Source organism: Maylandia zebra, linkage group LG4, assembly GCF_041146795.1.
Source record: "Maylandia zebra isolate NMK-2024a linkage group LG4, Mzebra_GT3a, whole genome shotgun sequence".
NCBI classification, from domain to species: domain Eukaryota; kingdom Metazoa; phylum Chordata; class Actinopteri; order Cichliformes; family Cichlidae; genus Maylandia; species Maylandia zebra.
This window is the reverse complement of record NC_135170.1, coordinates 3720033-3747953: the sequence shown is the minus strand read 5'-3', so window position 1 is coordinate 3747953 and position 27921 is coordinate 3720033. Positions and strand designations below refer to the sequence as shown.

The window sequence follows — 27921 nt, the reverse complement described above, 5'->3', positions numbered from 1 at the left end:
GTTGGAACAGTTTGTTGCCTGGATGGGACGGGTCCTTCAGTATCTGCGCTGCTCTAGTCCGGCATCTCCTGGTGTAGGTGTCCTGAAGCGGGGGGAGAGCAATCCTGCAGCAGCGTTCTGCTGTACGGATCACTCTCTGGAGAGCTTTTTGGTCCTTCACACAGCTGTTCCCAAACCACGATGTCATGTTCTGTGTGAGGATGCTCTCCACAGCGCCTGTATAGAAAATCCTGAGGATCTTTGGAGAAACCCTGAACTTCCTCAGTTGTCGTAGGTGATACAGGCGCTGCCTAGCCTTTTTGGTCTGGACCTGAATGTGGGCAGCCCATGTCAGGTCTGAGGAGATGTGGACACCAAGATACTTGAAGGACTGCACCCTCTCCACTGGAGCTCCATTGATGATAATGGGCTTGTAGTCTCTGTGCTGACCCCTTCTGAAGTCCACCACCAGCTCCTTGGTCTTGCTGACGTTCAGCTGGAGGTGGTTGTCCTGGCACCACGATGCCAGATTCTTCACTTCATCCATGTAGGCCGCCTCATCGTTGTTGGAGATGGCACCCAACACCACTGTGTCGTCAGCAAACTTCACAATGGTGTTGGAGCCATGGGTGGCCACACAGTCTGAAGTGTAGAGGGAGTAGAGCAGTGGCAAGAGGACACATCCCTGAGGTGCTCCTGTGTTGATGGTGATGCTGTTGGAGAAGCACCTGCCCACCCTCACCACCTGAGTTCTGCCAGTGAGGAAGTCCAACACCCATGCACACAGACGGCTGTTAAGTCCCAGATCCCTCAGCTTTGTGAACAGTCTGCAGGGCACTATTGTGTTAAACGCTGAGCTGTAATCAACAAACAGCATTCGCACATAGTTACCCTGTTTCTTGTCCACGTGGCTGAGAGTGGTGTGTAGGACGTGGGCGATGGCATCCTCTGTGGATCTGTTGGATCTGTAGGCGAACTGCAGCGGATCTGTGGTGTCTGGGATGGAGGAGGAGATGATGTTCTTCAGCAGCCTCTCAAATCTTGGTCCAAGATGGCGCTGGAGTGACGGCAGCCTTTCCAAGTAGCTCTGCAACACCGCACCTTTTTGTTAACTTTAACTTTTTTAGACTAGGCTTTTCAAACTTTTTTTCACCTTCCTCTACTTATACCTCTTAGATATAGCGATACAAGATGGATAATGCACTTTCAAAACTTCTGGAACCAGCTCCTTCATCTATTCGAGAGCGGAGCTGCTGGCACTAAGAACAAAGGGACAGACCGGCATGCGACACAACATCCCGACCGAACTAAAGAGGAGCTACAGAGGCTGCAAAGCTGGAGCGAGGAGAGCGGATCACCGGAGGCGATTCAAACCATCAATCCCGACAGTGATCATGGGCAACGTGAACTCGTTACAGAATAAGATTGACGAACTGTGCGCTCTGAACAACCACAGACTATACCGTGAGTGCAGCTTGTTTATCTTCACGGAGACGTGGCTAACCGAGCTAACGCCGCAGGCTAACGTAGACCTATGCGGTTTCACATCCGTGAGAGCCGATAGGGACACGCAGGCCAGCGGGAAAAGCAGAGGTGGGGGACTCATTGTCTACGTTAACAACAGATACTGTAACCCTGGACACGTCTCCGTTAAAGTTTCGGTATGCCGTCCGGACCTGGAGCTGCTAGCTGTTAGCTTGCGGCCATATTATCTACCTCGGGAGTTCAGTCATGTGATCTGTGTGTGTGTTTACATCCCTCCGAGGGCCGACGCAACAGCTGCCTGTGAGAAAATACACACAGTCACAGCAAGACTTCAGACACAAAACCCCGAGGCTTTCATTATTATATCTGGAGACTTTAACCATGCCACACTGGATTCTACTCTGGCTGCTTTTCACCAGTTTGTGAATTGTCCCACAAGGAGCAACAGGACAATTGACCTACTGTATGCTAATGTGAGAGATGCATACAGAGCCACCCCCCTCCCCCCACTAGGGAAGTCAGACCACAACCTGGTTTACCTACAGCCACAATACACACCCCTCGTCCAAAGGCAGCCGGTCACAACGCGCTCCATCCGGAGATGGACCCCAGAAAAGGAGGATGCTCTGAGAGACTGCTATGACACCACAGACTGGGATGTGCTCCTGAGCCCACATGGTGAGGACATAGAGGGGGCGACACACTGTCTTACAGACTACCTCAACTTTTGTGTGGACACAGTCGCCCCTGCTAAGACGGTACGGTGTTATCCTAATAACAAACCGTGGGTAACACAGGAAGTCAAAGCTGTCCTCAACATGAAGAAGAAGGCTTTCAGGAGCAAAGTGAAGGAGGAGATGAAAGCAGCACAGCGGGAGGTGAAAGGCTGCCTGAGGGAAGCAAAGGACACCTACAGGAGGAAGGTGGAGCAGAAGTTGGAGAGAAACAATATGAGGGAGGTCTGGAATGGTGTGAAAACCATCACAGGCCGCAACACCAAGAAAAGCACAGTGGGGGGGACTGTGGAGAAGGCAAACGAACTCAACAACTTCTTCAACAGGTTTGACCAGCCCACAACCCCCCCACCCTCACCCTCACTACAGAGTCCTCTCCCCACTCTCCTGCCTCCCTCGCTTCCCCCCCTTCCTGACACCATGACACCCCCCTCCTCCAATCAGCAGCAAGACATCTCCCCCCCTCCCCTCCTCCCAAACATCTCCCAGTGTCACAGTGGATCAGGTCAGGAGGCAACTGAGGAAGCTTCGCCCCAGAAAGGCAGCAGGCCCAGACAAGGTGTGTCCTAGGATGCTTAAGGCGTGTGCTGCTGAACTTGGGGAGCCGCTACAACGAGTCTTCAACCTCAGTCTGCGACTGGGGAGAGTGCCCGCCCTATGGAAGACATCCTGCATCGTCCCGGTCCCTAAAAGGAACCGGCCCAATGAGCTGAATGACTTCCGACCGGTGGCACTGACGTCACATCTTATGAAGACTCTAGAGCGGCTCTTCCTCAACTTCCTCCGACCACAGGTACAACATGCCCAGGACCCACTACAGTTTGCATACAAGGTGGGTGTCGGAGTGGAGGATGCCATCCTGTACCTCCTACACAGAGCCCACTCACACCTGGATGGGGGAAAAGGCACGGTCAGGATCCTGTTTCTTGACTTTTCCAGTGCCTTTAATACCATCCGGCCCTGTATGCTTCAGGAAAAACTGAACAGGATGGAGGTGGACCCCTGCCTGGTGGCTTGGATCTCCGACTACCTCACCGACAGACCACAGTACGTCAGGCTGAAGGACATCACGTCTGACACAGTGGTCAGCAGCACAGGAGCACCACAGGGAACTGTGCTGTCCCCTCTTCTCTTCACCCTGTACACCTCTGACTTCTGCTACAACTCTGAATTATGCCATATTCAGAAGTTTGCAGATGACACGGCCATCATGGGGTGTATCTGGGATGATCAGGAAGAGGAGTACAGAAGTCTGGTGAGGAACTTTGTCGCATGGAGTCACACAAACCACCTGCAACTCAACACCTCAAAGACTAAGGAACTGGTTGTGGACTTCGGGAGGTCCAGAGAAGGTCCACTGCCGGTTCAGATAGAGGGGGAGGAGGTGGTCAACAAGTACAAGTACCTCGGGCTGTGGGTGGACAATAAACTGGACTGGTCATGCAACACAGAGCACCTGTATAAAAAAGCCCAAAGCCGACTGTACTTCCTCAGGAGGCTGAGGTCTTTTAACATCTGCAGGAAGCTCCTGAGGATGTTTTACCAGTCGGTGGTTGCTGGAGTACTTTTCTATGCTGTGGTGTGCTGGGGGAGCAGCACAGCAAAGAGGGACTCATCCAGGCTGGAGAAACTGATCAGGAGGGCTAGCTCTGTGGTCGGCATGAAGCTGGACACTCTGGTGACAGTGGCAGAGAAAAGGACATTAAAGAAACTGATGGACATTATGAACAATGCTGGGCATCCTCTGCACACGGCCATAAACAATCAGAAGAGTCTGTTCAGTGACAGGTTGCTTCTCCCCAAGACAAGAACTAACAGACTTAAAAACTCCTTTGTCCCACACGCCATCAAACTGTTTAACTCCTCTCTGGAGGGGAGAGGGAGGGGAAACAGGAGGACAAAGGAGGGGGGAACAACTAAGCTGTAGTGCCTCTTCACCTCACTGTACAATACCTTGTGCAATACTTTTTGTAAATAGTCAACAGTGCAATAGACTCAATACTTGAAATGTGCAATTCACTTGTATTTTTATTTTTTATTCCTATTTATTCTATTTATCCCCTTTGTATATTTTATTTATATTTGTCTCTGTATTTATATATGTGTGTGTGTGTATATATATATATATATATATATATATATATATATATAACAATTCTGTAACTGTAACTTCGGTCGTTGCTGTGCTTTTTGGAAGTCGAATTTCCCAGAGGAACCCACCCGAGGGATTAATAAAGTTCTATCTTATCTTAAACACCTTCATTACTACCGAGGTCAGTGCAACTGGCCGGTAATCGTTCAGGGATGAGGGTTTGCTGTTCTTGGGCACAGGGATGATGGTGGATCTTTTGAAGCATGTGGGGACCACAGACTTCGCCAGGGACTCGTTGAAGATGTAAGTGAACACACCTGCTAGCTGGTCAGCACAGCAGTGCAGCAGACGGCCGGTGATGCCGTCTGGCCCCGCCGCTTTCCTTGTGTTCACTCTCCTCAGTGCCGCTCGGACGTCATGCTCCGCGATGCTGGTCACCGGTCTCTCGCTGATGACGTCACTGTCCTCGGTAGTCAGGCGGTAGATAGCATTAGCCGCCTGGCTAACCTTGAAACGGGCGTAGAACCGATTCAGCTCGTTGGTGAATGCAGAGTCGGCGTTGATCGGCGCAGTGTCCCTGGCTTTGTAGTCCGTAATGGTGCGTAGTCCGTGCCACATACTCCGTGTGTCGCCCTGGTGGAAGCGGGACTCCACACGTTCCCGGTACCGGCGTTTGGCATCTCTCACCGCGCGCCGCACGCCGTATGAGGCCGCTTTTTTTCCAAATCCAACAAAAGTGGTATCAAACGTTTGTGCTACATTTGTGCTGGTTTGTGCTGCAAAACATTTTGTTTGTGCCACTATCATTTTAAAGATATTAAAGAAAATTTCTAGAGGTCATCGGAGGTCAAGCAGCCCCCCCCCCCCCCCCCCCCCCACATTAATTAAATCCAACAAAATTGATGTCAAACATTTGTGCTACATTTGTGCTGGTTGGTGTTGCAAAAATTTTCGTTTGTGCTGCAAAACATTTTGTTTGTGCCACTATCATTTTAAAGATAATAATAAAAATTTCTAGAGGTCATCAGAAGTCAACCAGCAGGTTGTTGTTGCTGCACCACTTGGCCAGATGTTTAGCTTCATTCCTGTAGTAGGCCTCATCATTGTTGCTGACGTGACCTACCACAGTTGTTTCGTCTGCAAACTTGATGAAAAGGTTGGAGCTGTGTGATGGTGTGCAGTCGTGGGTAAGCAGAGTAAAGAGAAGGGGGCTCAACACACATCCTTGGGGAGTCCCCGTATTCAGTGTTCTTGGGCTGGAGGTGTTGCTGCCGACCCGTACTGTCTGCTGTCTTCCTGTCAGGAAATCCAGCATCCAGTTACACAGTGGGGTGCTGATCCCCAGCAGATCCAGTTTGTGAATGAGTTACTAGGTAATGATGGTGTTGAATGCTGAACTGAAGTCTATGAACAGCATTCTAACATATGAGTCTCTAGTGTCCAGATGTGTGAGGGCTGAGTGAAGGGCAGTTGAAATTGTATCATCGGTTGAGCGTTTTGACTGGTATCCAGGTTGGGGGAAAGAGATAATTTGATTTGATGCATGACTAACTGTTCAAAGCAATTCATAATGATGGAGGTGAGTGCAACCGGACGGTAGTCCTTAAAGCAGGAGATAGATGACTTCTTTGGTACACTAATGATGGTGGAGGCTTCAGTGCATGTGGGAACGACAGCCTGACCCTAATGATGTGTCAAAGATGTCTGTGAAGGCATTTGTGAGTTCCACAGCATAGCTCGTCCAAGGATATTATCAGGACCTGGAGCTTTGCATGTATTGATTTTGGCAAGGGATCTCCACACACTGTCTGGGGATTATGTCGCCACGGTTTGCAGAGTGGGCTTGTAGTCTGTGATGGTTTGTATTGCCTCTGATGGCACGTGACAGGTTTGTCCTTGCTGTTCTTAGGCTCACCTAATCCCCAGCTCTGAAGGCTGCATTTCTCAACTTTAGGAGCCTTTAGAACTCACCTGTGAGCCATGGTTTCTGATTGGTAATAGTCCTGGTCTAGGTGACATCATCGATGCATTTTGGGATGTAGGCAGTGACAGTTTCTGTATATTCCTGAAAGTCTGTGGTGTTGTTGTGTGTCGCAGACTGTTTAAAGATCTCCCAGTCTGTAGTGGAAAAGCAGTCTTGCAGTGCCTCTGAGGACCCTTCTGGCCACACACGTACCTGCTTACGAACTGGTTTGGTGACTTTGACCAGGGGCCTGTATGCTGGCATTAGCACAACAGTGATGTGATCAGAGGCACCAAGGTGGGGGAGGGAGAGGCCTTTGTAATCTCCTCTCTGGGTGGTGAAAACATTGTCCACAAAACAATGACACAAATGAACATAATGACACCACAGGGAAAGAGAAACTAAACACATTGAAAAAGACACTCAAGACTAGGGATGGGTATCGTTTAGGTTTTATCCGATACCGGTGCCAAACCGGTACTTTTGAAACGGTGCCGGTGCTTAAACGGTGCTCAAACCGGTGCTTAAAGAATGGAGAACACAAAATTGGTCCAAAACCTCTCATGTTCAGCTGTTTTTTTGTAAAAAGGTAACAATGTTAGCCTTTTCTGCAGCTATGGGGCATATATGGTATCACTCTTGGCTGGAAGCAGTGCTTAAACAATGGAAAAAACACAAACTTTGTCCAAAAACCTCTCATGTTTAACTGTTTTCCGCTTTTTCTTTGGTCATTTTAGCTTTTTTGGCCAGGGTGAAGGGAGTATCTGCCATCAAACAAGAGGACAGCTGCATGTAGCTATGATGGTGTTTGCTAGTTCACCTTACATGCATTAATGTGATAACGTGGTTAGCCTACTCAACGTAAATTACACACGAACAACATTAAGCTACTCACGCAGAGAAGAACGGCTGCTGCTGCATCATCATCCTCATCATTTCTGCTACACTGGCAGGGCTAGGGGCCAGGACTCTGTTCTTCAGGTTTTTGGGGGATGTTGCAACCCACCCACAGTAGATGTGCACGGTGTGAGGTCTCGCAGCAAGCTATCAAATACGGCGCATTTTTCGGCTTTTAAAAAAAACGCTATGCGTTGCCAGGTGTTTCATCAGATTCTTGGTGTTACCTCCTTTGACAGTATCACGGTATCAGCTTAAAGCACTTGTTGCAGGCTGCTGAGTTTGCATCTTTTGCTGTGAAGTACAGCCAGACTTTTGACCGCTTCACCTAGGGCATTTTTAATCTGTAGCTCTGCTCTAAAAGAACGTACGTACCTGGCCCCGCCTACTATCCTCGGAAACGTAAAATGATTGGCTAGAATCTAAAGTGTATCACAGCTCAGGAAAAAAAAGCACCGAAATAAAGCACCGAAATGTGCGCTGCTTTTCCGTCTGGTTACTACCGTTTATGTCAGAACCGGTGCCATCAAGGCACTGGATACCGGTACCCATCCCTACTCAAGACTCTTTCAAAATAAACCAAGAAAAACTGAGAAAATAACAATAATCAAAGAATAAAACTAGAACACACAAAACACTGTGTCGTAGACCCAGTACCATGACAACATGGTACTGGGTTGCCTCCCTGGCTGCTGTGTCAGTGGGGATGGTGTTCGCTCTATGTTGTAGCGTCCTGATGACACCCAGTTTATGCTCCAGTGGATGATGAGATACTGATCCGTATGCGTAGGTTTACGGTACACGTCAGCTTTTAGATGTCCCCTATTAATGATGGAAATCTCACAGTCTAAGAAGGCTAACCTGCCACTTTCATATCCTCCCTACTGAATTTGATGTGTTGGTCCACCAAATGTGATCCGTAAATTTTGGTATGTCCTGAGATTTGATTTTCACCCTGGTGTCATCCGCATACCTGAACCAATGACTTGGTGGTGTTCCTGGGTAGGATAACTGTCACGGTACTGGGTCTGAGACCCAGTGTTTTGTGTATTTTTGTTTTATTTTGTTGATTATTGTATTTAACTCTGTTTCCTGTTTTATTCTGAAAGGGTATGGTGTGTTTTTGTCATTGTGTTTAGCTTCACTTCCCTGTGACATCATTATGTTTAATTTCAGTCAGTTGTTTCCCCATGTGTTCTCACTTCCCCTGATTACCTCCTGTGTATTTAAGTCCTCTGTTTTCTGTGCTTCATTGTCAGGTCGTCCGTTTTCCTACACCATAGTCTCGTCATAGCTTTTATAATTTGGTCACCATTTCATAGCCTGTCCTCAGTTTAGTAGTTACTGTTTTTACCTCAGCGTTCATTGAATAGAATGAATGCTTTATTGGCCATATGCAGGTTGCCCCGCAGAGGAATAGGACTACCTCCAACGCTTCCGTGACTGGGATGTAAGTGAAGAGAGATATAACGTCTCTCTTCACTGTACAGGTCCTGTTTATAAGATTGGGGAAACCTGCAGTCAGCTGAGACTGAAGAAAGGTTTCTCCCACTGAAAACGCTACGTCCAGATGAACAGAATCAACCTTTTGGGATTTACTTACCTGGATGATTAACCCTCTGGGCTCTATCCTGGCCATTTGTGGCCAGTTCACTTTTCTTTTTTCAACCATTTTTGTTCTCTTAATGGAATGAAACTTCCCAAAGGTGTGTATTTTTTTTCAGATTTTTTAATTTTCAACATCAGCTCCTTAATAATGTCAATAATATTCACTATACACCAAATTGTTCCTCTTGACTCTATCGTGACCATTTTGGCCAATTGAAACCCATTATAACCACCTTTTTTGATCCCTTGTTATTGGCAGTACTATATCATGCGATTTAGATAAAATTGCTTTCATTCTAAACTCAACACATGAAAGTTGTAGTGTTGTGGAAGTTTTCCATTTAATAAAGCCCACAGACGAGCAGTGAGCGTAGTAATAATCTGACTGATATTCAAAGGGTATAATATCTGAATTTGAATTATATTTTGGCTTTCATGACTAGGACTGGTGCTAATTTAAAAAATCAAGTCAATGAAAGTAGAAAAATGTTTTAATATATATTAATTTTATAGTATTTTGTAAACGCAAACAGGGGGTGGCCATTTTTGGCCACGAACAAGCTGAGAGGGAGTGTTTTTGTTTTTCTGTCACTGCAAAAAAAACAAAACAAAGATGCATAAAACTCATTGATACTTTTAATTATTGCTACACATCTAACCTCCGTCATGGTTAGAAAATAAATCAGTTTGCATTTGGGATTTTATGCTTTTATCTAGGGCTGGGTATCGTCACTGATTTCTAGAATCGATTCAATTCCGATTCACAAGGTCCCGAATCGATTCGATCCACGATTCGATTTAATTCAATTTAATTCGATTTGATTCGATTCTGGGAAATTTTGACAGTCAGAAATATTATAATTCAGATCAGCACATTTACATATTTTTGTATCTATTAAAAGGAAGCTGACACACGCAAGACTTTATCAAAGGTGTGAGCGTCACAGCAGAGGCCTTTGTGTCAAAGTAGCTGAAGATAAAACACAGAAAAACATGAAGGTGATTTTCCTGTTCTGGGATTTTATAAAAATATTCTGCAGTACATCAAAAACGAAAGAAAACCATTCTTCAACATATGAACATCACCTCTGAAGTTACAGCGGTTTTATTACAGACACAGCGTTTTGCATTTTGCTTAATTTTAAAAAGTTTAAATTTGTTCAATATTGAACGGCAGAAATCAGGTTTACTTTTCGGAAGTAAGTAAAAGGGAAAAAAAAACGTCGGCCGACAGCCTGTAAACAACAGTAGACTGGTGCGTAACAAGCAAGCGAATAATACAGAAAAGAGAGAGAGAGAGAGAGAGAGAGAGAGAGAGAGAGAGAGAGCTGTGCATGAAGTGTGATTTTTATCCTGAAAAGTCAGCAAAAGTCAGAGGGAATTCATGACGATGTTTATGTGAAGCGTGGTTTGGATCTTCTTTTGCTGCTGGTTCGGTCAATATTGTTTGGAGAGAGATAAAACTAACAGCCATATGATCAGCGCAAAAAGGCAAGGCAAGGCAAATTTATTTGTATAGCACAATTCAACAACAAGGTGATTCAAAGTGCTTTACAGAGACATTAGAAACAAAAACAAATAAAAAGCATGATTTAAAATTGAATAAAACAAACTAACTAACTAAACACACACATTTCACACCTGTTCGCGCGATCTGAACCCTTATCGCAGAGGTGTGGACTCGTGTCACATGACTTGGACTCGAGTCAGACTCGAGTCATTAATTTTATGACTTTAGACTTGACTTGAAAAAATGTTCTAAGACTTGTGACTTGACTTGGACTTTTACACCAATGACTTGGGACTTGAATTGGACTTGAACCGGTTTACTTGAAAAGACTTGATATTTTACCCCAAATATAAAATTTAACATGCATATTATATAGAGATTGAAAATGTGACGTCATTCACGGGTAGAACCGCAAAGGATTCTGGGAACTCGTGGCAAGAGGTACTAGCGCACGCAGGCTTTCAATTGAAATCAGTCACACAGCGATAAAAAGAAACACAAAAATGTCAAGAAGCTGTTGTATTATTAACTGCAATAGCCGGTCGCATGACAGCCACGGGAAGCCGACGGGTAAAGAGATCGGTTGTTATCGGATTACGTCGTTGAAGAGAAATTGTTCGAGCCATGTTTCCGAAGTAACAAAGAGGCGACGGATGGCCTGGATTGCAGCCATTCAAAGATCAAATATAACGTCCCAGAACACTCCAGCTCATAGGTTAGTCTGCTCCAAGCATTTACACAAAGGTCAGTCTGCTGTTGTAGTTAATGCGTCATTTTCATAACATAATTGGTGATATAGGTTACAAGCAAGTCTGGCGCTGAACAGAAATTGTGGCGCTATGCTCCTTTATTTATTGTGCATAAATAGTGAATTGTCCTGACACAATATTGCGTTTCGCTTCTGTTATTATGGTACACTGACAAAAACATATACTTTTATTCACAGGATAAAACAGTTTTTTGTATCACTAATTGTCCAGTACGATTACAGCATACAGTATTATTGTCACTGCTACATTTCTGTGATGCTACCAGAAATTATTTCCACTACTAATTAATTACACTTGAGCTCAAAGGTCCTATTAATAAACGGTTAACGAATGTGTATTTATGACGACGATTTGTGAGACTGGTAAACTTATCTTTGTTCGTACGATGGTCTTTCGTTCTACACGGTGCATTTCAAGGTCCTGCACCCATCCGTCGGTAAACTGTACCTGGGCTTGTTGCAGTGACCTGAAGTTACTAAACTTCATGAGTGTATGCACTCACTCCAAGAACCGTATGATTATAAATATGCATATAAATATGCTACGATGAGATAGCTGACTTCATCTAACTAGCAAATGTTGTCCAGGCTACGTTGGTGATGCAGTTTTTTTTTAATGTGTATGATATTTTTGTCATGCGATTTTAAAGCCGGTCCTACAACCGCATCCAAGAATAACATGCAGCTTATCTCAGAACTATCAGTGAAAATTATTCTTGGAGCTAGGTTTAATTGAGCTGCATTTTAAAGAGGTGCAATTTCACAATTTGTGTATATTTTCTAAGTTCACCATTTTGTCATGTGTTGAGAAAAACACAGATTTTAAAATTACATGGTCTAATATTTACATTTAGCATAACTGCAACATTATTTTTTCATTTTTTTTTTTTTTTATATAAAGACTCGAAAGGACTTGAAATTCAAAGTTTCAGACTTGTGACTTTACTCGGACTTTTACACCAGTGACTTGAGACTCGACTCTGACTTGCCTGACATTACTTGAGACTTGACTTGAGACTTGAGGATAAAGACTTGAGACTTACTTGAGACTTGCAAAACAATGACTTGGTCCCACCTCTGCCTTATCGTAAGGGGAGCTACCAGTCCTTCTGTGGACGAGCTACTTTCTATTTTAAATTCCCTGAATTTAAAATACTCTCTAGACCCAGTTGGGGAGCTACCCAGAGCTCTAATCCCACACCTGTTCGCGCAATCTGAACCCTTATCGAAAGGGGAGCTACCAGTCCTTCTGTGGACGAGCTACTTTCTATTTTAAATTCCCTGAATTTAAAATACTCTCTAGACCCAGTTGGGGAGCTAAAAAAAGGGCGTAAACACACAGCGCGGACCCGCGGATCAGAATCAGCGAGCTGTCGGCTTTCAGCCCCGACTGTCAGCTGAGAAAGGCGACATCTCACTGATTCTGATCCGTCGGCGCTGTGTTTACACGTCTTTGTGCAGAAGCCGTGTACCTGCTCTCATTTACTGTCTTAGCTGTTTGGTGGTTGTTGAACTTTTGTGATCTTTCACCTGAGATTCTGGCATTTCGGGCAAAATAAATTAATATTAAAAAATCGATTCAGGATTTTAATGAATCGATTTTACGTTATCCAAGCCAGAATCGATTTTAATCGATAAATCGATTATAAAAACCCACCCCTACTTTTATCCCTATGTAAATCATTAAAATTATGTGATTTAACTGGTATTTAAAGGGTTAAAATTATGGTTTTGATTGAAATTTTGGTCTTGATGAACAGCACTGATGCTAATCTAAAAAAAACAAGTCAAAAAAAGTGGAACTTTTTCTTAATACATATGAATTTTATAGCATTTTATAAACGTAAACAAGGGGTGGCCACTTTTGGCCACGAACAAGCTGCGAGGGAGTTTTTATGTTTTTCTGTCACTGCACAAAAATAACAATGCATTATAAACAATGTTGATGTGAATCAATTACATGCCCCAGACTCTACTATTAATAATACAAGAAATTTCAGTAGCAATGCAATTATATAAAATTGCGAGATTTGAGGTTGTCTTCCAGCTAGTGCAGCGGACAAACAAACTGGTGTTTAAAGGGTTAAAAATTTAAAAAGTAATAACTATTTTATATTTATGAAAAGAACTAAAGTTACTTAAAAGCTTTATGCAGAAAAAAATGGCAAAAAACATAAAAAAAATAATAAAAAATTACAGACCTAATGATAGCAGCACAAACCAGCACAAATGTTTGACATCAATTTTGTTTGATTTGGGTAATGGGGGGGCTGCTTGACCTCAGATGACCTCTGTAAATTTTCTTTAATATCTTTAAAATGAAAGTGGCACAAACCACCACAAACTTTTGATACCACTTTTGTTGGATTTGAAGAAGGTGGGGGGGCCACCTTCACTCTCACTGGGCAAGATACTGAGTCCTGAATTTCCCCGATCCATGCATTGGACTGTCAGTATGAGAATTTTAGGTTAAAAGAGATCAGGAATATAACAAAGTGTTTGTGTGAATAAGGCTTGTAGTAACAAAAGTGCTTTGAGTGCTCAAATAGAGTAGAAAAGTGCTGCATAAGTCGCAGTTCATTTATTGGTTACTTGAAAATGACTAAACATAAATAACCTGTACACAATGGTTTCTTACTAAGTCTGCTTTAACTTGCAGCGTCATGCATTTTCCCAATTGAAAAGATTCACTCACTCATGCACGCACGCACGGAGACACAGACACACACACCTAAACAAACTAACAAGGTTGGAGAGAACATTTTAGTACTAGTGCACACTCTCTGTCACTACCATAAGTATTTGTGGGTGGTGAAGAACATTAACATAAAACTGATCAATGTCTGAATTCTGTCACTTTAATAAAATAATGTTATCCCAGATCTAAAAAGTGCTTCAGTCACAACCATGTTGTCCTGGGCTGGTGTTCTTCAGACTGTGGTTGGAGCTTATAAAAGCATCATATGGTACAGGATCTGCTGTCTTTCTTCACAACTTGAAGAAGTCAACAGCCCTTACTAGTACATGCCATACAAATGAAACTAAAATGGCCTCTGGAGGGTGTTGGGTGGTGAGCCTAAGCTGCTTGGACTGTGGAAATTTGAATCATAGGAGTTGGGCGTCAGTCCCACAATGCCCTCGGCTTGAGGCGTCTCTCCACATAGGAAGTCATCCTCATCCTCCTTCGAGCCCTGAAACACACAGAATGAACAATCACAGTCAGGCATTTACATTTTAATGTTCTCATGAGTTTTAATATTTCCCCTTGCAGTTGGTTGCAGTCTGAGGGGGAACAGTATTGAGTTCTTATATAGTGCTTTTCTACTCTCCTGGAGTACTCAAAGCGCTCTATACAACATGTCACATTCACCCATTCACACAAGGACTTTCTTCTATGCTTTTAAGTGCTCCCTAACTACCATTCACACAGATTCTTACTGCAATGGGTTAATATGAAAGATATTTGGCATGCAGATTGGGGGGAGCCAGGGATCGAACCACCAACCATCTGATCAGTAGATGACCTGCTCTACCTCCTGAGCAGGTCCTCCAACTGCTAGCAACAGCAGCCTCCTGTAACTGTGCAGCCAGGTTTCTAGTAGTCGTTGGTACTACTCTTCACAGTGCAGCAGGCCCAACAGCTAACATGTTGGCTATTTGACAAATTTAGCTGCATTTATTATTAGTTTCTTTTTATTGTCTTCTCTCAGCTTTTAGGTCTTTTCCACACAAATATTAAAAGCCTGTATTTGTCATGTCTACATTTTCTATGCTGTTAAGAATTTATGCTTGTGCCAGTGCAAATACACCTTGCTGGCTATAGAGATATAATCTCAGTTTGTGTTATGATCGAAGCAGATAGTGCTCTCTAGTCAGAGGCATGCACTTTCACTGCACCTGCAAGTGAACAAAAGTTCCACCAGAGAATGGTACAAAAGAAAAGATGATGGTGTGGGTTTATGTTTGTGGATCTGACATATATAGTGTGGCTGAGGTGGTAGATTTGGTGGTCCATCGCAGGTTGCTCCAGTCTGTATGCCCGAGTATCCTTGGGCAATATACTAAACCCACGTTGCTCTAGATAGGTTCAACTCAGAGTGAATGTTAGATAAAAAGCCCTTAGATGTTGAAAAAAAAGTGCTTGTGTGTGAAATGTGTGTGAAAAAATTGTAAAAAGTGCTATAAGTGCTCAAGCAGAGTAGACAAAAGAAAAGCGCTATATAAGAACCATAAGTCCATTTATCATACTAGCATAAATGTAACTTGATAATCTCTAAACTATAAAAGAGAGAAAAGTTAACTATTCATTATTTTGCTTTTACATGTTAGGCAGTGGGAAGCGCAGTGGTGTGATGATTAGCACTGTTAGTGGGGTTAGGTTCATTGGTGCTTTAAAAGTTTATGAACCAGGTTATAATTTTATGCATGGTATGTGTGCCTCCACACCTGGGTGTGTAACTGTTCATTTTGTCTGTTGTTTCAGGTGGCAGCTGATCAGTGCTTGGAGACTGAATAGGGCTGAGTATAATTTGGGACCTGTCCAGACTGGCAGGTGACGCTTTTCCATCGTGCATCAGAAATTTCTGCTTTTGTGGCACCACCATTGTTTAAAACCTTTTCTCTTGTTTAGGTTAGGAAGACTGGTAAGATGCTTGGATTTTCTTTTGGATTCTCAGGTCGAGTATCAGATGCCACCTCTCTGGGACAACGCAAAGCAGGAGATGAAGCATCGCTGAAAATGTTTCCAAACCAACTTCATTCTAAGACAAAGACTAGAAAACATGGTGAAGCAAATCTTCCCTTTGGCTTCACCTGCACAGGTGCCGAGGTAGGTCTCCCTGCAGGATTAGTTTTTCCTGTGTCGGGAGCAGCGCTGGGCTGTTCAAATCACAGATAAACAGGATCCCACATTCTTGACTTTTAGTTCACAAACACTTGTTGTAATGACTAACTGCTCCTGACATGTTGGAGATGTTTGCTCTTTCTACAGTAAAAGTTACAGCTGGATACAAATAACATCAGGCTGATCCTGACACGATTTGTTCCCTCGGTTCAAATCACGGACAAACAGGATCCCACAGCTGTTTATGTTTTTAAACCTATTTTGCACAGAGAGGCATTTTTTGAAAAATGTATTGATGCAATGTTGAACATTATTACTCAGGAAAAAAACAACTACAGTAAAATAATGACACTGTGACGCCTCTGCCTTTGTAAATGGAGAGACAGTACCTGCGCGTAAAACCTGCAGACAGTCAGATTAACAGTATTTCGTCTCTATCATTCTGCAATTCATCTCATATAAACAATAACGTGGCCACAGCGTGACGTGAAAAAGGCACATACCTTTGACGTTGTGTGACCAACTCTGTATTCCTCATCCACACGGAAACGTAAAAAAAGGAGTTTTTAAAAATCTCAGTTTTCGGTGATTCGAAACGCCGTTTACATGGACGAAACAGCTGCGTGTTCAAAAACACCCGTGTAGGTGCGGACGTAGCGTAAAAGAGTTAGTAGTTCATTTTCTTACTACCTGTAATTTATTGCAGATTATTGTATTTGCTTAATTGTTTACTAAATGTTTGAGGTGTGAAATAAACCACAATGGAGCAAAATATGGGCGTGTGTGGTTGGAGGATGTGTGCATGTGCACGAACATTTTTCTTGTAAAACAAAGGTGGGCCTAGCAAAAAAAGTTTGGGAACCACTGCTCTAGCAGATCATTACATGAAGGAACCTTTTAAATAAATAAATTCAAAGCACACTGTGCGCTGTCAAACTTACGTGCTGCACAATAATGTTTAATATTTAGTATTTACTGTTATATTCCCATATATTTCATTTCATTTCATTTATTTATTCATTTTCAGGCACAACAAATACCTATATTGAACATAAAATACACAAAACAAAAAACAAAACTTGCCTGAAAAAGGAGTGGGACGAAGAAAACTTATTATCATATCATCGTGATGTTGTTTATTATGTTGCTCTTTTTTTTTCTTCTGCTTGTTTTCTCTTTTTTCTTTCTCAGCAGCTGATCCAGGTGATCGATATTTGTATTTTTTGTCTGTTAGTTTTGTTGGTTTTTGTTTTTTGCCCTTTATCCCCGTCCCTCTTCCCTGCTGTTTTTCTTTCCCTCTTTCTTTCTCCCTTTTCTTTCCCCCAGTCAAATCTGTCCCATGTTTAGCAAGTGAAAATAAAATGAACAATAAAAGGTGAATCAAATAGACCATTACGGCACGGCTGGTATGGTCAATGTGGTAAAGTAAATCCGTTGGGCATCTTTCTTCACCTTTAGACAACAATTCTGATGCAGAAGAGCCAAACGGGACAGGCAACAAAAAAAAAAAAAGAAGTTATAGGCCTGCTTATTTTTTTGTCCTGTCCAAATCCCCTACTTTTAAAAAACCCTCATAAATCTGTTACAATCATCATCTTACCTGTTGCCCTCTTTTGGTGGGAAATGGCTCTGTGTCTGATAGATCATCCCAAACCTGGTACAACGGTTCAATGAGCTGACCAGACCTGTAAATATACAGTTTATATTTACAATCCTGTTTGTGCAGACATAAGTGCTGGGAAAACTATCATGCTTCAGTTTTTTCCATATAATCAGGAATCAAATTTCCAATAAACATATTGGAAAGAGTAAAATAATCTAAGTAAAATGGTTTAACTGCTAAATCGTGGAAATAGTAGAAAGAGGACTAAACAGAATAATAGAAGTGCGAGATGCACTTAAACAATGAATGTATGGAAAATAATCAAAGGAGCTTACAAAGAAAAGCGTCTGGACTTCTTTAAGTTACTTGAAGACGTTTCACCTCTCATCCGAGAAGCTTCTTCAGTTCTAAGGTCAAATGGTGGAGAGTCCCAGATATAAACCTAGTGGGAGTTTCCCCCCACAGAGGGACAAAAGGACCCCTGATGATCCTCTAATCGCCTGAGCCAACGTGGGAAACTGGGTGTGGGTCCCAATCAGCCAGAGTTTCGGGTGAGTTCATTGTGAAACCTGGCCCCACCTTATCATGCGAATTCCTGAGGTCAGATGGCCCAGGATGTGAGTGGGCGTTAAGGCGTCTGGGAAGGGAACTCAAAACTGGATTATAGATGGCAGAGAGTTGGTGTCGTAAACCCCCGCCTCTGTTCAAAGATGGTCGCTCACAGTGGACATAGATGCTTTTTTCACTCCTCTTTCAAACCATCTGTCCTCTCTGTCCAAAATGTGAACATTGGCATCCTCAAAGAGTGACCTTTGACCTTAAGATGCAGATGGATGCTGAGTCTTGTCCTGTGGAGGTGGCTCTTCTGTGTTGTGCCATGCGCTTGTGAAGTGGCTGTTTGGTCTCTCCAATGTAGAGGTCTGAGCATTCCTCGCTGCACTGTACAGCATACACCACATTGTTAAGTCTGTGTTTTGGAGTTTTGTCTTTCGGGTGAACCAGTTTGTGTCTGAGCGTGTTGCTGGGTCTGAAATACACTGGGATGTCATGCTTGGAGAAAACTCTCCTGAGTTTCTCTGATACACCGGCTACATAGGGGATGACAATGTTGTTGCGTCTGTCCTTCTTATCCTCCCTCGCTGGTGTCTGATCTTCTTTTCTGTGCCTCTTTGCTGACTTTAAGAATGCCCATTTAAGATAGCCGCACGTTTTGAGTGCTTCCTTTACATGTGTGTGTTCCTTCTTTTTCCTTCAGGCTTAGAGGGAACATGTTCTGCCCGGTGGTGTAGGGTCCTGATTACTCCAAGTTTGTGTTCCAAAGGGTGATGGGAGTCAAAGAGGAGGTACTGGTCCGTGTGTGTGGGCTTCCGGTAAACTTCGATGTTGAGTTTGCCGTTCTCTTCAATGTGCACAGCACAGTACAGGAAAGGCAAACAGTCGTCCTTTGTGTCTTCCCTGATGAACTTTCTGTTTTTATCCACAGCGTTAATGTGCGCAGTGAAGGATTCCACTTCTTGTGTCTTGATTTTGACCCAGGTGTCGTCCACATATCTGTACCAGTGGCTGGGTACTCTTCCTTTGAAGAGGCTCTTGGCTCTTTCAAAGGAAGAGTACCCAGCCACGATGACCTGGATGACTGAGAACCTTCACAGACGTATGGAAAATAATGGAAACGTAGCAGAGCTTCCCGTTCGTTTCTTTTAATGTGAGAAAAGTTACATTTTCCCCATGTCTCCAGCTTCTGCTGGAGCTGAAGTCACATGCTTCAAGTGGCTGATTTAGTACAAAACGTACAAAAAGTGTACGTTTTGTACTTTCAAGCAAATATGATTTTAGCTGTTTGTTTACTCTCGTACTAATTTTCTTTTCTCATCATGGTGGAAGTGGGAGATAAACTCCCCCATGGGTGTTCCCCAGCACCAGTGTCATAGTGAAGGATGGATAGCACCATCTTCATGGGTGCACATTAACTCGACCCCTCCACTCCAGAGACTTTGGTATCAGTATTGGTGATGGGGAACAAAGGGAGCAATCGGAGTATGAAGAATGTCGCTTAAGCCTAGCTGCTGAGTGCGTAAACCAAAATAAATGGAAATAAATCAAACAATGAGTGTACCTCTTGAGCAGGTAGGGGTCGAAGGGGAAAAAACTGTCGAGTGGGTTGGTGTTGGTGGTCACACAGTCTCCTCCTGCAGAGCTGCGGACCACTGGCAGCACACACCGGTTGTTCCTCTCTATGATGGTGTAGCAGAACACCACTTGGTACTTCCTGCAACAAAAACAACTGCTGGTAGGAATGACGAGGAGGAAAAATACCAGCATTTTATAACTGATGCAAAGACTTTCTTCTAGTCTACACACTAGTGCGTGCACTGTGATCTACTGACAATGCTGTACACTTTAGCGTTTTTACATCAGTTAGAAAACAAATGTAGAGCTTTTACTTGAAGTCGACCAGAGGCCCCCTCAATATTAGCATGTCTAATAATCATTTAGTTCTTGAAAAGTTCCTGGAAAATAATCTAGAGGGTTCAGGATTACAGGAAGGTCAATGGTATTTGGGGGCATGTGCACCTTGTGATGGCAGCAAACATGTTGGTGATTGAAGGTAGGCAGACTCTGAGAGGATTCAGCTGACACATCACCACCTGCTCCAGGTTCAGACTCTGCAGGTATTCCAGACCTGACGTACACACACCCAGTGAGGAGGAGTCAGAACATATTCGACAAGGTGTGACCAAAAGGTCCGGAGAGCATCAAAAACAAAAACCATACCTGATTTAAAAACAGTTGATCAAGCTCATGTGTTCTAGTCAGTCTAAATGAATTCCAGCATGTCTGCCATTTTCCCTAAAATCCTCATTCTGACAGCTTACACTGTGCGCTATTCGTTATCATGGATATCTCAAACTGACTGGAATTTTGCATAAAGTATCGTTTCTGGTGATGACCAAGCAGTTTTCAAGTTAAGAGGCTTAAAGTTAGTCAACGCCAAGTTCTAAGAAACATCCTGAGGCATCTGAGGGAGAAGAGTCACAGGAAATGTCCTAACGGGCGATCGTGGCTCAAAGAGTTGGCAGTTCGTATTGTAACCGGAAGGTTGCCGGTTCGAGCCCCGGCTCGGACAGTTTCGGTCGTTGTGTCCTTGGGCAAGACACTTCACCTGCCGCCTACTGGTGTTGGCCAGAGGGGCCGATGGCGCGATATGGCAGCCTCGCTTCTGTCAGTCTGCCCCAGGGCAGCTGTGGCTACAACTGTAGCTGCCTCCACCAGTGTGTGAATGTGAGAGTGAATGAATAGTGGCATTGTAAAGCGCTTTGAGGGCCCCGAAAAGCGCTATATAAATCCAATCCATTATTATTATTATTATTATTATTAAACCATGCTGTGTGCCATTGTGTCATGGTGCGTCAGCACAGTGCTTTGAAAACAATCTTTGTTCCCCATCTGGTGGCCTCAACAGATCTGACAGCCATCTACTTCATGAAAATTAAAAAGGATCACTGTTGTGGCACGCAGGAAGAGAGAAAGCACCCATCCCAGAAATGAAGGGATTTCTACAGAGTGAACTCAAATAATTGCCTTGCTGAAAGCCATTAAAATACATAATGAGACATCTTTAATGTGACACTAGAGACAGTTAAATCAGGTAATGATTCAGACCCATTGCTGAAACCTGTGCTTACATCTAACTGATTTTAGTAAATTAAACCAAGCAGCCTGAGGTAATTTTTGCTCCCATGCTATTTTATTGTTGTTGTTTTTTTTACCTGTAATTAAAACAAATAAACTGATATTAGCTCAAAGTTTTCTATTCTACCTTTCTTCATGTTGGCCTCTAGCAATGCTCTGTGTCTGAAGATGATCGTGTAGAAGACAGCCTGGCAGGAAGTGTAGAAGGGCCCGTGCAAGCTGACGTCACAGCAGACTTGTTTCCCACAGCTGTCCTGGCTGTAGATGTACTGATGGATCCAGGAGCTCAGTAAATCAAGACAGGCCCGCACAGTGCTATAGGAATCATCATTGACACAGAATGAGAGAAGAACCCGTTAAAAACCTGCACCTGCTGCATTTGTGCTGTCTTAAGCAGGTGTCGCATAAACTCACCTCAATGGGATGAACTTGGCTCGGGCCAGGAAACTTCCCAGGTATCCAGCAGCAGCCTGGCGAAGGACAGCAGGCAGAGACGGGTTCTGCAGGATCTTCCACAGGTGATCCAAGAAGGCCTCTGCCAGGGCCTGTGACATATATCACAGGAAACACATAATATACACAACTCCAGAAGCTCTTAGTCTCAAAGTAATGAATGATAAACGTCAGTACGAATAAACCAGCTAAATAAATACATGCATTATAAATCATATATTCTGAATGTTGAGGACAAGGATGATTTAGAAAAAGCCAGTCTACCCATGAACATGAGTAAATATAATATGCGTAGCAATGTCAGTGGCAGCTGAGATATAAGAGACAGGGCACTCTGAAAGCCTGAATCTATGGAAGAGCTCTACAACAGCAGTAGGAGACACACTGGGCGGCACTCCTGTCAGATCCAGTCTCACCAAGACTGGACGATAGAAGCAAACTGTAGTCTGGTCTGATGGATCCATCCTGTATCAGTCAGGCTAATGGTGTGTCATGTTGTGGGGCGTTTTCCTGACTATAGTCAGGGTTGGATCAGGTGACCATCCCTGCTGCGATAGGCTGCTGGGGCCTTCCTATGATGTACTGAGCGTTTCTTCTTCACTCTCTATTAGGGCTGCGTATCATCACTCATTTCTATAATTGATTCAATTCGATTCCATTTGGACTCAGAGAGAAATATTATAATTCTGATCATTATCCATATCAGATACATATTTTTATATCTATGTATAAAAACAAAGTTGGCACTTGTGAGACCTCATCACAGCAGAGGCCTTTGTGTCAAAGTAAGTGAGCATAAAACAGAAAAACATGAAGCAGATTTTCCTGGCCCGACTTTTTACAGCAGCCTTAAAAATATTCTGCAGTAGAACAAAAACTGAAGAAAACCACGAATCAGCATCTGAACATGACCTGATGCTGCTGAAGTCACAGAGGTTTGATTAGAGACACAGCTGAGAGTTTTGTAAAAGTTGACATTTCTTCAGTATTGACAGCAGAAATGAGGCTTTCTCGTCCAGAGTCGTTTTTGAAGTTTTGCTGTACAAATTAGAGATGGACCGATCCGATATTACGTATCGGTATCGGTCCGATACTGACCTAAATTACTGGATCGGATATCGGAGAAAAATAAAAAATGTAATCCGATCCATTAAATATCACGAAAGCACCTCACAAAACTTGCAACACGCCGTAACTCACCTCAGAACGTTAGCACGTCGGAACAGTATGCATCACGTGATAGAGCGGCTGTGGCATGCGGGACCTGTCGGTGTTCTGGATAGCATGTGGAGCTTCGCTAGCAACCCGGCATTTCATCTCCGACAAAGTTATCCCGAGAGAAGTAAAGCAAGTGTGTAAGTCCACCTCTGAATGTTTGTAAAGCATTCCTGCGTTAAGCTTAACAAGCGATATATGGAGCGACTGCCTCTTCTTGCTGCTACTTCAATCATGAAACTGCTTAATGATCAGCTGATCGGCTTTTCTGTCGCGAGTCCGTGTCTCTGGTTTGTTTTTGGCCCACTTTGCACCAGAAAGAGGAAACCAGCGGCTGAACAACAGCAGCACGTTTAAGCTTGATAAGCTGTTGTTACAATTTATTTAATATTACTTTCTACTCCAGGATCTTTTTCTACGTAGCTGACGCTGGTAACTGTGCAGGGGCGGATCTAGCAAAGTTTAGCCAGGGGGGCTGATAGGGCATGAACAGGGAGAAGGGGGCACAAAGACATACTTTTCTTTCTTATTCTCATTTAAAATGTCGAGCTTTTAATAAATAATTATCTGACACCCAAAGTTTTAATTTGATGCAAAATGAATAGAAGTCAATTACTGTATATAGTGACTATTAAGTCTAATATATATACCCTAGTAAGCTATAGTACTTTTTCCTTTGGGAAGGTACCATCTGTGCAGTCTGCAATTTTGTTGAAGAAAGATGTTGAATCTATTTAATATTTCTTGAAAAATAATTGATTTCTGTGCATTTTTTTTCACACTGCATCAAATTAAGGTTGATTACGTCGATTAAGCATCATGAGGTGGAGCGTGAGGGGTGGTTCCCTATTTTTTATTTATTTATTTTTGTTGTTGCTGGGAGTTGGAACCCTATTAGTTAGGTTGCTTAATATTTACGCTAAGTACTCTTTAAAATACCAGAATAGGGAGGATGGTGTAGGTTTAAGTTTATTAGATTGATCAGTATTGCTGAACTATAAATATTTTTTTTTGCATACAGGTATAACAGAATAGCTTTAGTGTAGTTGTTGTTTTAAACTTGAGTATGAACTTATACAAAATGCAGCAAGATATTTAAAAAAAACCGTTTTATTGATTAAAAAACACTATATCGGATTCATATCGGTATCGGCAGATATCCAAATTTATGATATCGGTATCGGTATCGGACATAAAAAAGTGGTATCGTGCCATCTCTAGTACAAATAATGCAGAAAACAGAGACTGGAAGCTGTTCCTGAAGTACACAGAGAGACAGAGCTGCGCAGGAAGTGAGATCTTATTGTGGTGGAAGCTAAACAGCCAAAGTCCGAGTGAATTAATGACGATGTTGATCAAACATGTAGTTTGATCTTCTTTTGCTGCTGGTTCAGTGAATTTTGGTCCGAGTGATGAAACCTGCAGCATCAGAGTCTGTGAGGTGTCGGCGTTCAGCAGCGACGTGTCTGCACACGTGCTGTCGGGGCTCCATCCACGCTCCGTGTTTACATCTTTGTGCACAATCCGTCTTCCTGCTCTCATTTACTGCTTTAGCTGTTTGGTGGCGGTGAAATAGTTTCGTGAGCTTTAACCCGAGTTTCTGGCAAAATACATTTATATTTAAAAATGGATTTAGGATTGAATGAATCGATGTGGCTTTATTCAAGCTAAACTCGATTTGAAACGGAAAATCAATTTTTTTAAACCCTCCCAGTAGAGCTGGGCGATAGAACGATAACGATATGTATCGCGAAATAACTTTTTCTCGATAGAAAAATTAAACTATCGCGATAGGCCTCACCGCTCTTGTCCTCTTAAAAAAAAAAAAAAAAGAACAGCCAATCCAAATTAAGTAGTGCAGAGCCGAACCAATCACAGCCACAGCGTCACGTCACGTGACTTGTTACGTACAGCGCAAGTGCCAAGCCGCACATGTGTATTTGTTTGGGAAGCAGCCAGCGGTAATGGAGGAAGTGAGTGCGCTGACTAGAGAAAAATCAACGAGAGCGTGACCGAAGAGAAAACAGATGATGGTTCCAACGCCGGAGAGATTGTTGAACAGAAGAGCCATAGAAGTCCCGTAGTGTGAAGGTATTTCGGCTATTTCAAGTCTGACAAAAACAGAGTAGCATGCACTGTAAATGTGCGGAAAGCAAGTCTGGAAATACAATAAAGCGGTGCAGCTCAGTCTCTGACTGGAAGCGCTAATTCGTCATTCGGCTTTTGTCAGACTAAAGTAACTGTTAAAACTGTTTGAAAAGCTCAGCTATACAACAAGGAGGGATTGAGAATTTCCTTTTAGTTCTCAGTTTATTTGATATTGACAAAAGTTAGTCAGTTTTGTCTGTTCTTCTGTAAAACAAACTAAGATTTATTTTTAGAATTAATATTTTGTTTCTAAGTGGAATTGACAATTTAGTCTGTTTCGTTTGTTCTATTTTGAAACTTAAACGCTTTAGCGGCTGCCTTTTGTGTAGTTTGCAATATTTGCCTTTATTTATCTGAAAAAGTCTCATGTTCCTTAAGTACATCTACCCTGTTGAACTTATTATGGGAAATAATATTTAAATAAAAACAAGCTGCTGATTATTTCACATTTTACTTGTGAGCAACGGCACATTTAAATCTTACAAATATAGTTATTTGGCTTATATCGTGATAGATATCGTTATCGCCTGAAATGAAAAAAACATATCGTGATATGAAAAAATCTTATATCGCCCAGCTCTACCTCCCAGTGAGAAAGGTGACAAAGAAACACCCAGTGCATCATGGGAATCCCCGGCAGCATACGTCTATTGCAGCATAACTAAGGGAGGATCCAGGGTCACCTGGTCCAGCCCTAACTATATGCTTTAGCAAAAAGGAAAGTTTGAAGCCTGATCTTGAAAGTAGAGATAGTGTCTGTCTCCTGATTCCACAGGCACCCACACCAGCTGTACTTTGTCATACTGTGCCATTTGTGAGGTAAAGCAGCCCTTACAGATGCAGAAAGTGGTGTTTACATCAGATAAAGCTATCCTACTTCTAGGCTGGAATATTACAATTTCTAATTACCAGGCTGCTCCAAATGCTCCTTTAAAAGCCTTGAGTTGATCCAGAATGCTACAGTAAGAGGACTGACACAATTAATATTATTATTATTATTATTTTTCTCATATATGGCTTCTCTTCTCCAGAATTGAATTTAAAATCATTCTCAAATTATCTATTTTATCTTTATCTAAGATGTAAGAGTTTGGAAACTTTCCTGTGCCTGTACATCTCGTCGCTGAAACCCAGACTGCCAGTAAAATGCAAAAACCAAAGTTAACTGGTCCCAGTATATGTGGGGAGTACTGACCGGTTTGAAGCTGCAGAGGTAAAAGAGAGTGTACTGCACATGACAAGAAGCATGTGTTGGCAGAATGAGCTTGTCAAATACAGTCAACAAATCTCTGTACAGCTCCTTTGTCCTTTCCGCATGAAAAGACCCTGAAACACGAGACAATACAATACATAAAAATATTAACGTACAGCTTAGTATAAATATTCTCCATCTTCCTACATTACAAAAGTTTAGAAACTGAAGGATTCAGTATCAGTCGGGCCTGGAAAAGATGGTCTAATCTTAAGAAGTCAGGGTTAAACAATGGTTAGTATTTGGACTAAAATCAATCAATAAAGATGTGATTGAATCAGGCTTTGAGCTTCAATTCAATTACTTAAAGTAGTGCATGAATGCATTAGGAGCCATTTTTATTTAATAAAACCCTTTTCAAAGGTTGCTTGATTTAAATGCACTTTAGTAGTATATAAAGACAAAACGACAAAAATATAGTCACTGTCCAAATATTTATGGATTTACATGTATAAAAAGCTTTTTTTCTGCATCTACCATCAACGTAGCAGACATCCTTGATGTAAGCCATAAGCACGGCCATGAGAGTATCTAGTCTTTCTGCCACTGGATGGGCCATCACAGTCGTCCTGGTGGGCTCATCTGCTGACACGTCTTCATCCTAACAGAAACCCGGATACACACAGAGGTTATCAGGATTAAAAGAAAGAATAAAGAGAACAAATTCAAATTTGGGTCCAGGACGCTGCCCATGTTTCCTTATTTAGATTTTATGTCTAGGAATAGTTTTATTCAGGCTGTCCACTTAGATGTTTCAGTTATAGTCCAACACACCCAGGTCTCATGTTCAGATGACTTCATGTGGTGCCTTACACATGCAGTTTCAGTGGCGAGGTGTTGGGTTCAACCACAGACTTAAAGACTGAATGAATTACTGGGTCTTTAACGTATAAAGGAGGACAGTATGTGAGCAAAGGAAGTGTGACACACCTCTCTGTGCTCATGAAACACCAGGAATGTTAGATCAAGAAATGTTATTAAATGGAAAATGTAGATCATACCACGCTCTCCAGTTCAGGGTCACCTGAAAGACCAGCCAAGGTGTGGAACAATCATCTGCTCCAGAGCAGTATGAAGGTTCTGACACCATCTTGGTTTCTGCCTCACAGACACCACTGACTCAGCCTTACTGCTGCCACCTGGCTGAACCTCATCGGCTCCCAAGACTGCATTAAGTCATGGTGGTTGGTATTGGTACTTCTATGGTCTGACGTGTGGCCGTACCTTGTGCTCTGCTGGTGTCTGTGTGACAGATATTGCTCCAACTAATCTGCAGCTGTTGAAAACCACAAGGCCTTTGCAATCGTTGTCCATTCCTGTGAACTTCAAACGAGACTTTGTGCACCTTGTGGACAGCCTATGGGCCACTGGAAAGCAGCGTATCATCTCCGGTCCACTGCAGTGAAGTTTAGCCATCTCCATCATCTGCATATTTGGCTTTATGAGTTACTGCAGGAACAGAGATCTTCCCTTCGTCATCTTTCCTCAACTGCCCTGAACTTTTTAAACAAGATCACCTGCACACTAAACCACTGCACTGACCTAACCCTACACCCACTCACCCACTACAGCCTGACACTTGCACCACTAGTACACCCAGACTCAACCTTTTAAAAGAACAGCAGCCTGACTTTTTGTGCAGAGTCGTTATGTTTTACGCAGAAAGTACATTTATTG

At 42.8% G+C, this 27921-nt stretch overlaps 1 protein-coding gene across 1 annotated transcript; it reads right to left on the bottom strand.

Annotated features, from left to right (window-relative positions):
* Positions 1 to 13583: 13583 nt before the first annotated feature.
* Positions 13584 to 27884, bottom strand: rrn3 (RRN3 homolog, RNA polymerase I transcription factor). The gene is made up of 8 exons (XM_076882866.1): positions 26722 to 27884; positions 26188 to 26318; positions 21591 to 21721; positions 21304 to 21491; positions 20058 to 20166; positions 19600 to 19752; positions 17481 to 17565; positions 13584 to 14228 (listed from the first exon to the last, which is right to left on the bottom strand). The coding sequence occupies exons 1-8, from the start codon at positions 26801 to 26803 to the stop codon at positions 14079 to 14081; spliced, it is 1029 nt and encodes a 342-aa protein (XP_076738981.1). The 5' UTR covers positions 26804 to 27884; the 3' UTR covers positions 13584 to 14078.
* Between the last annotated feature and the right edge of the window lie 37 nt (positions 27885 to 27921).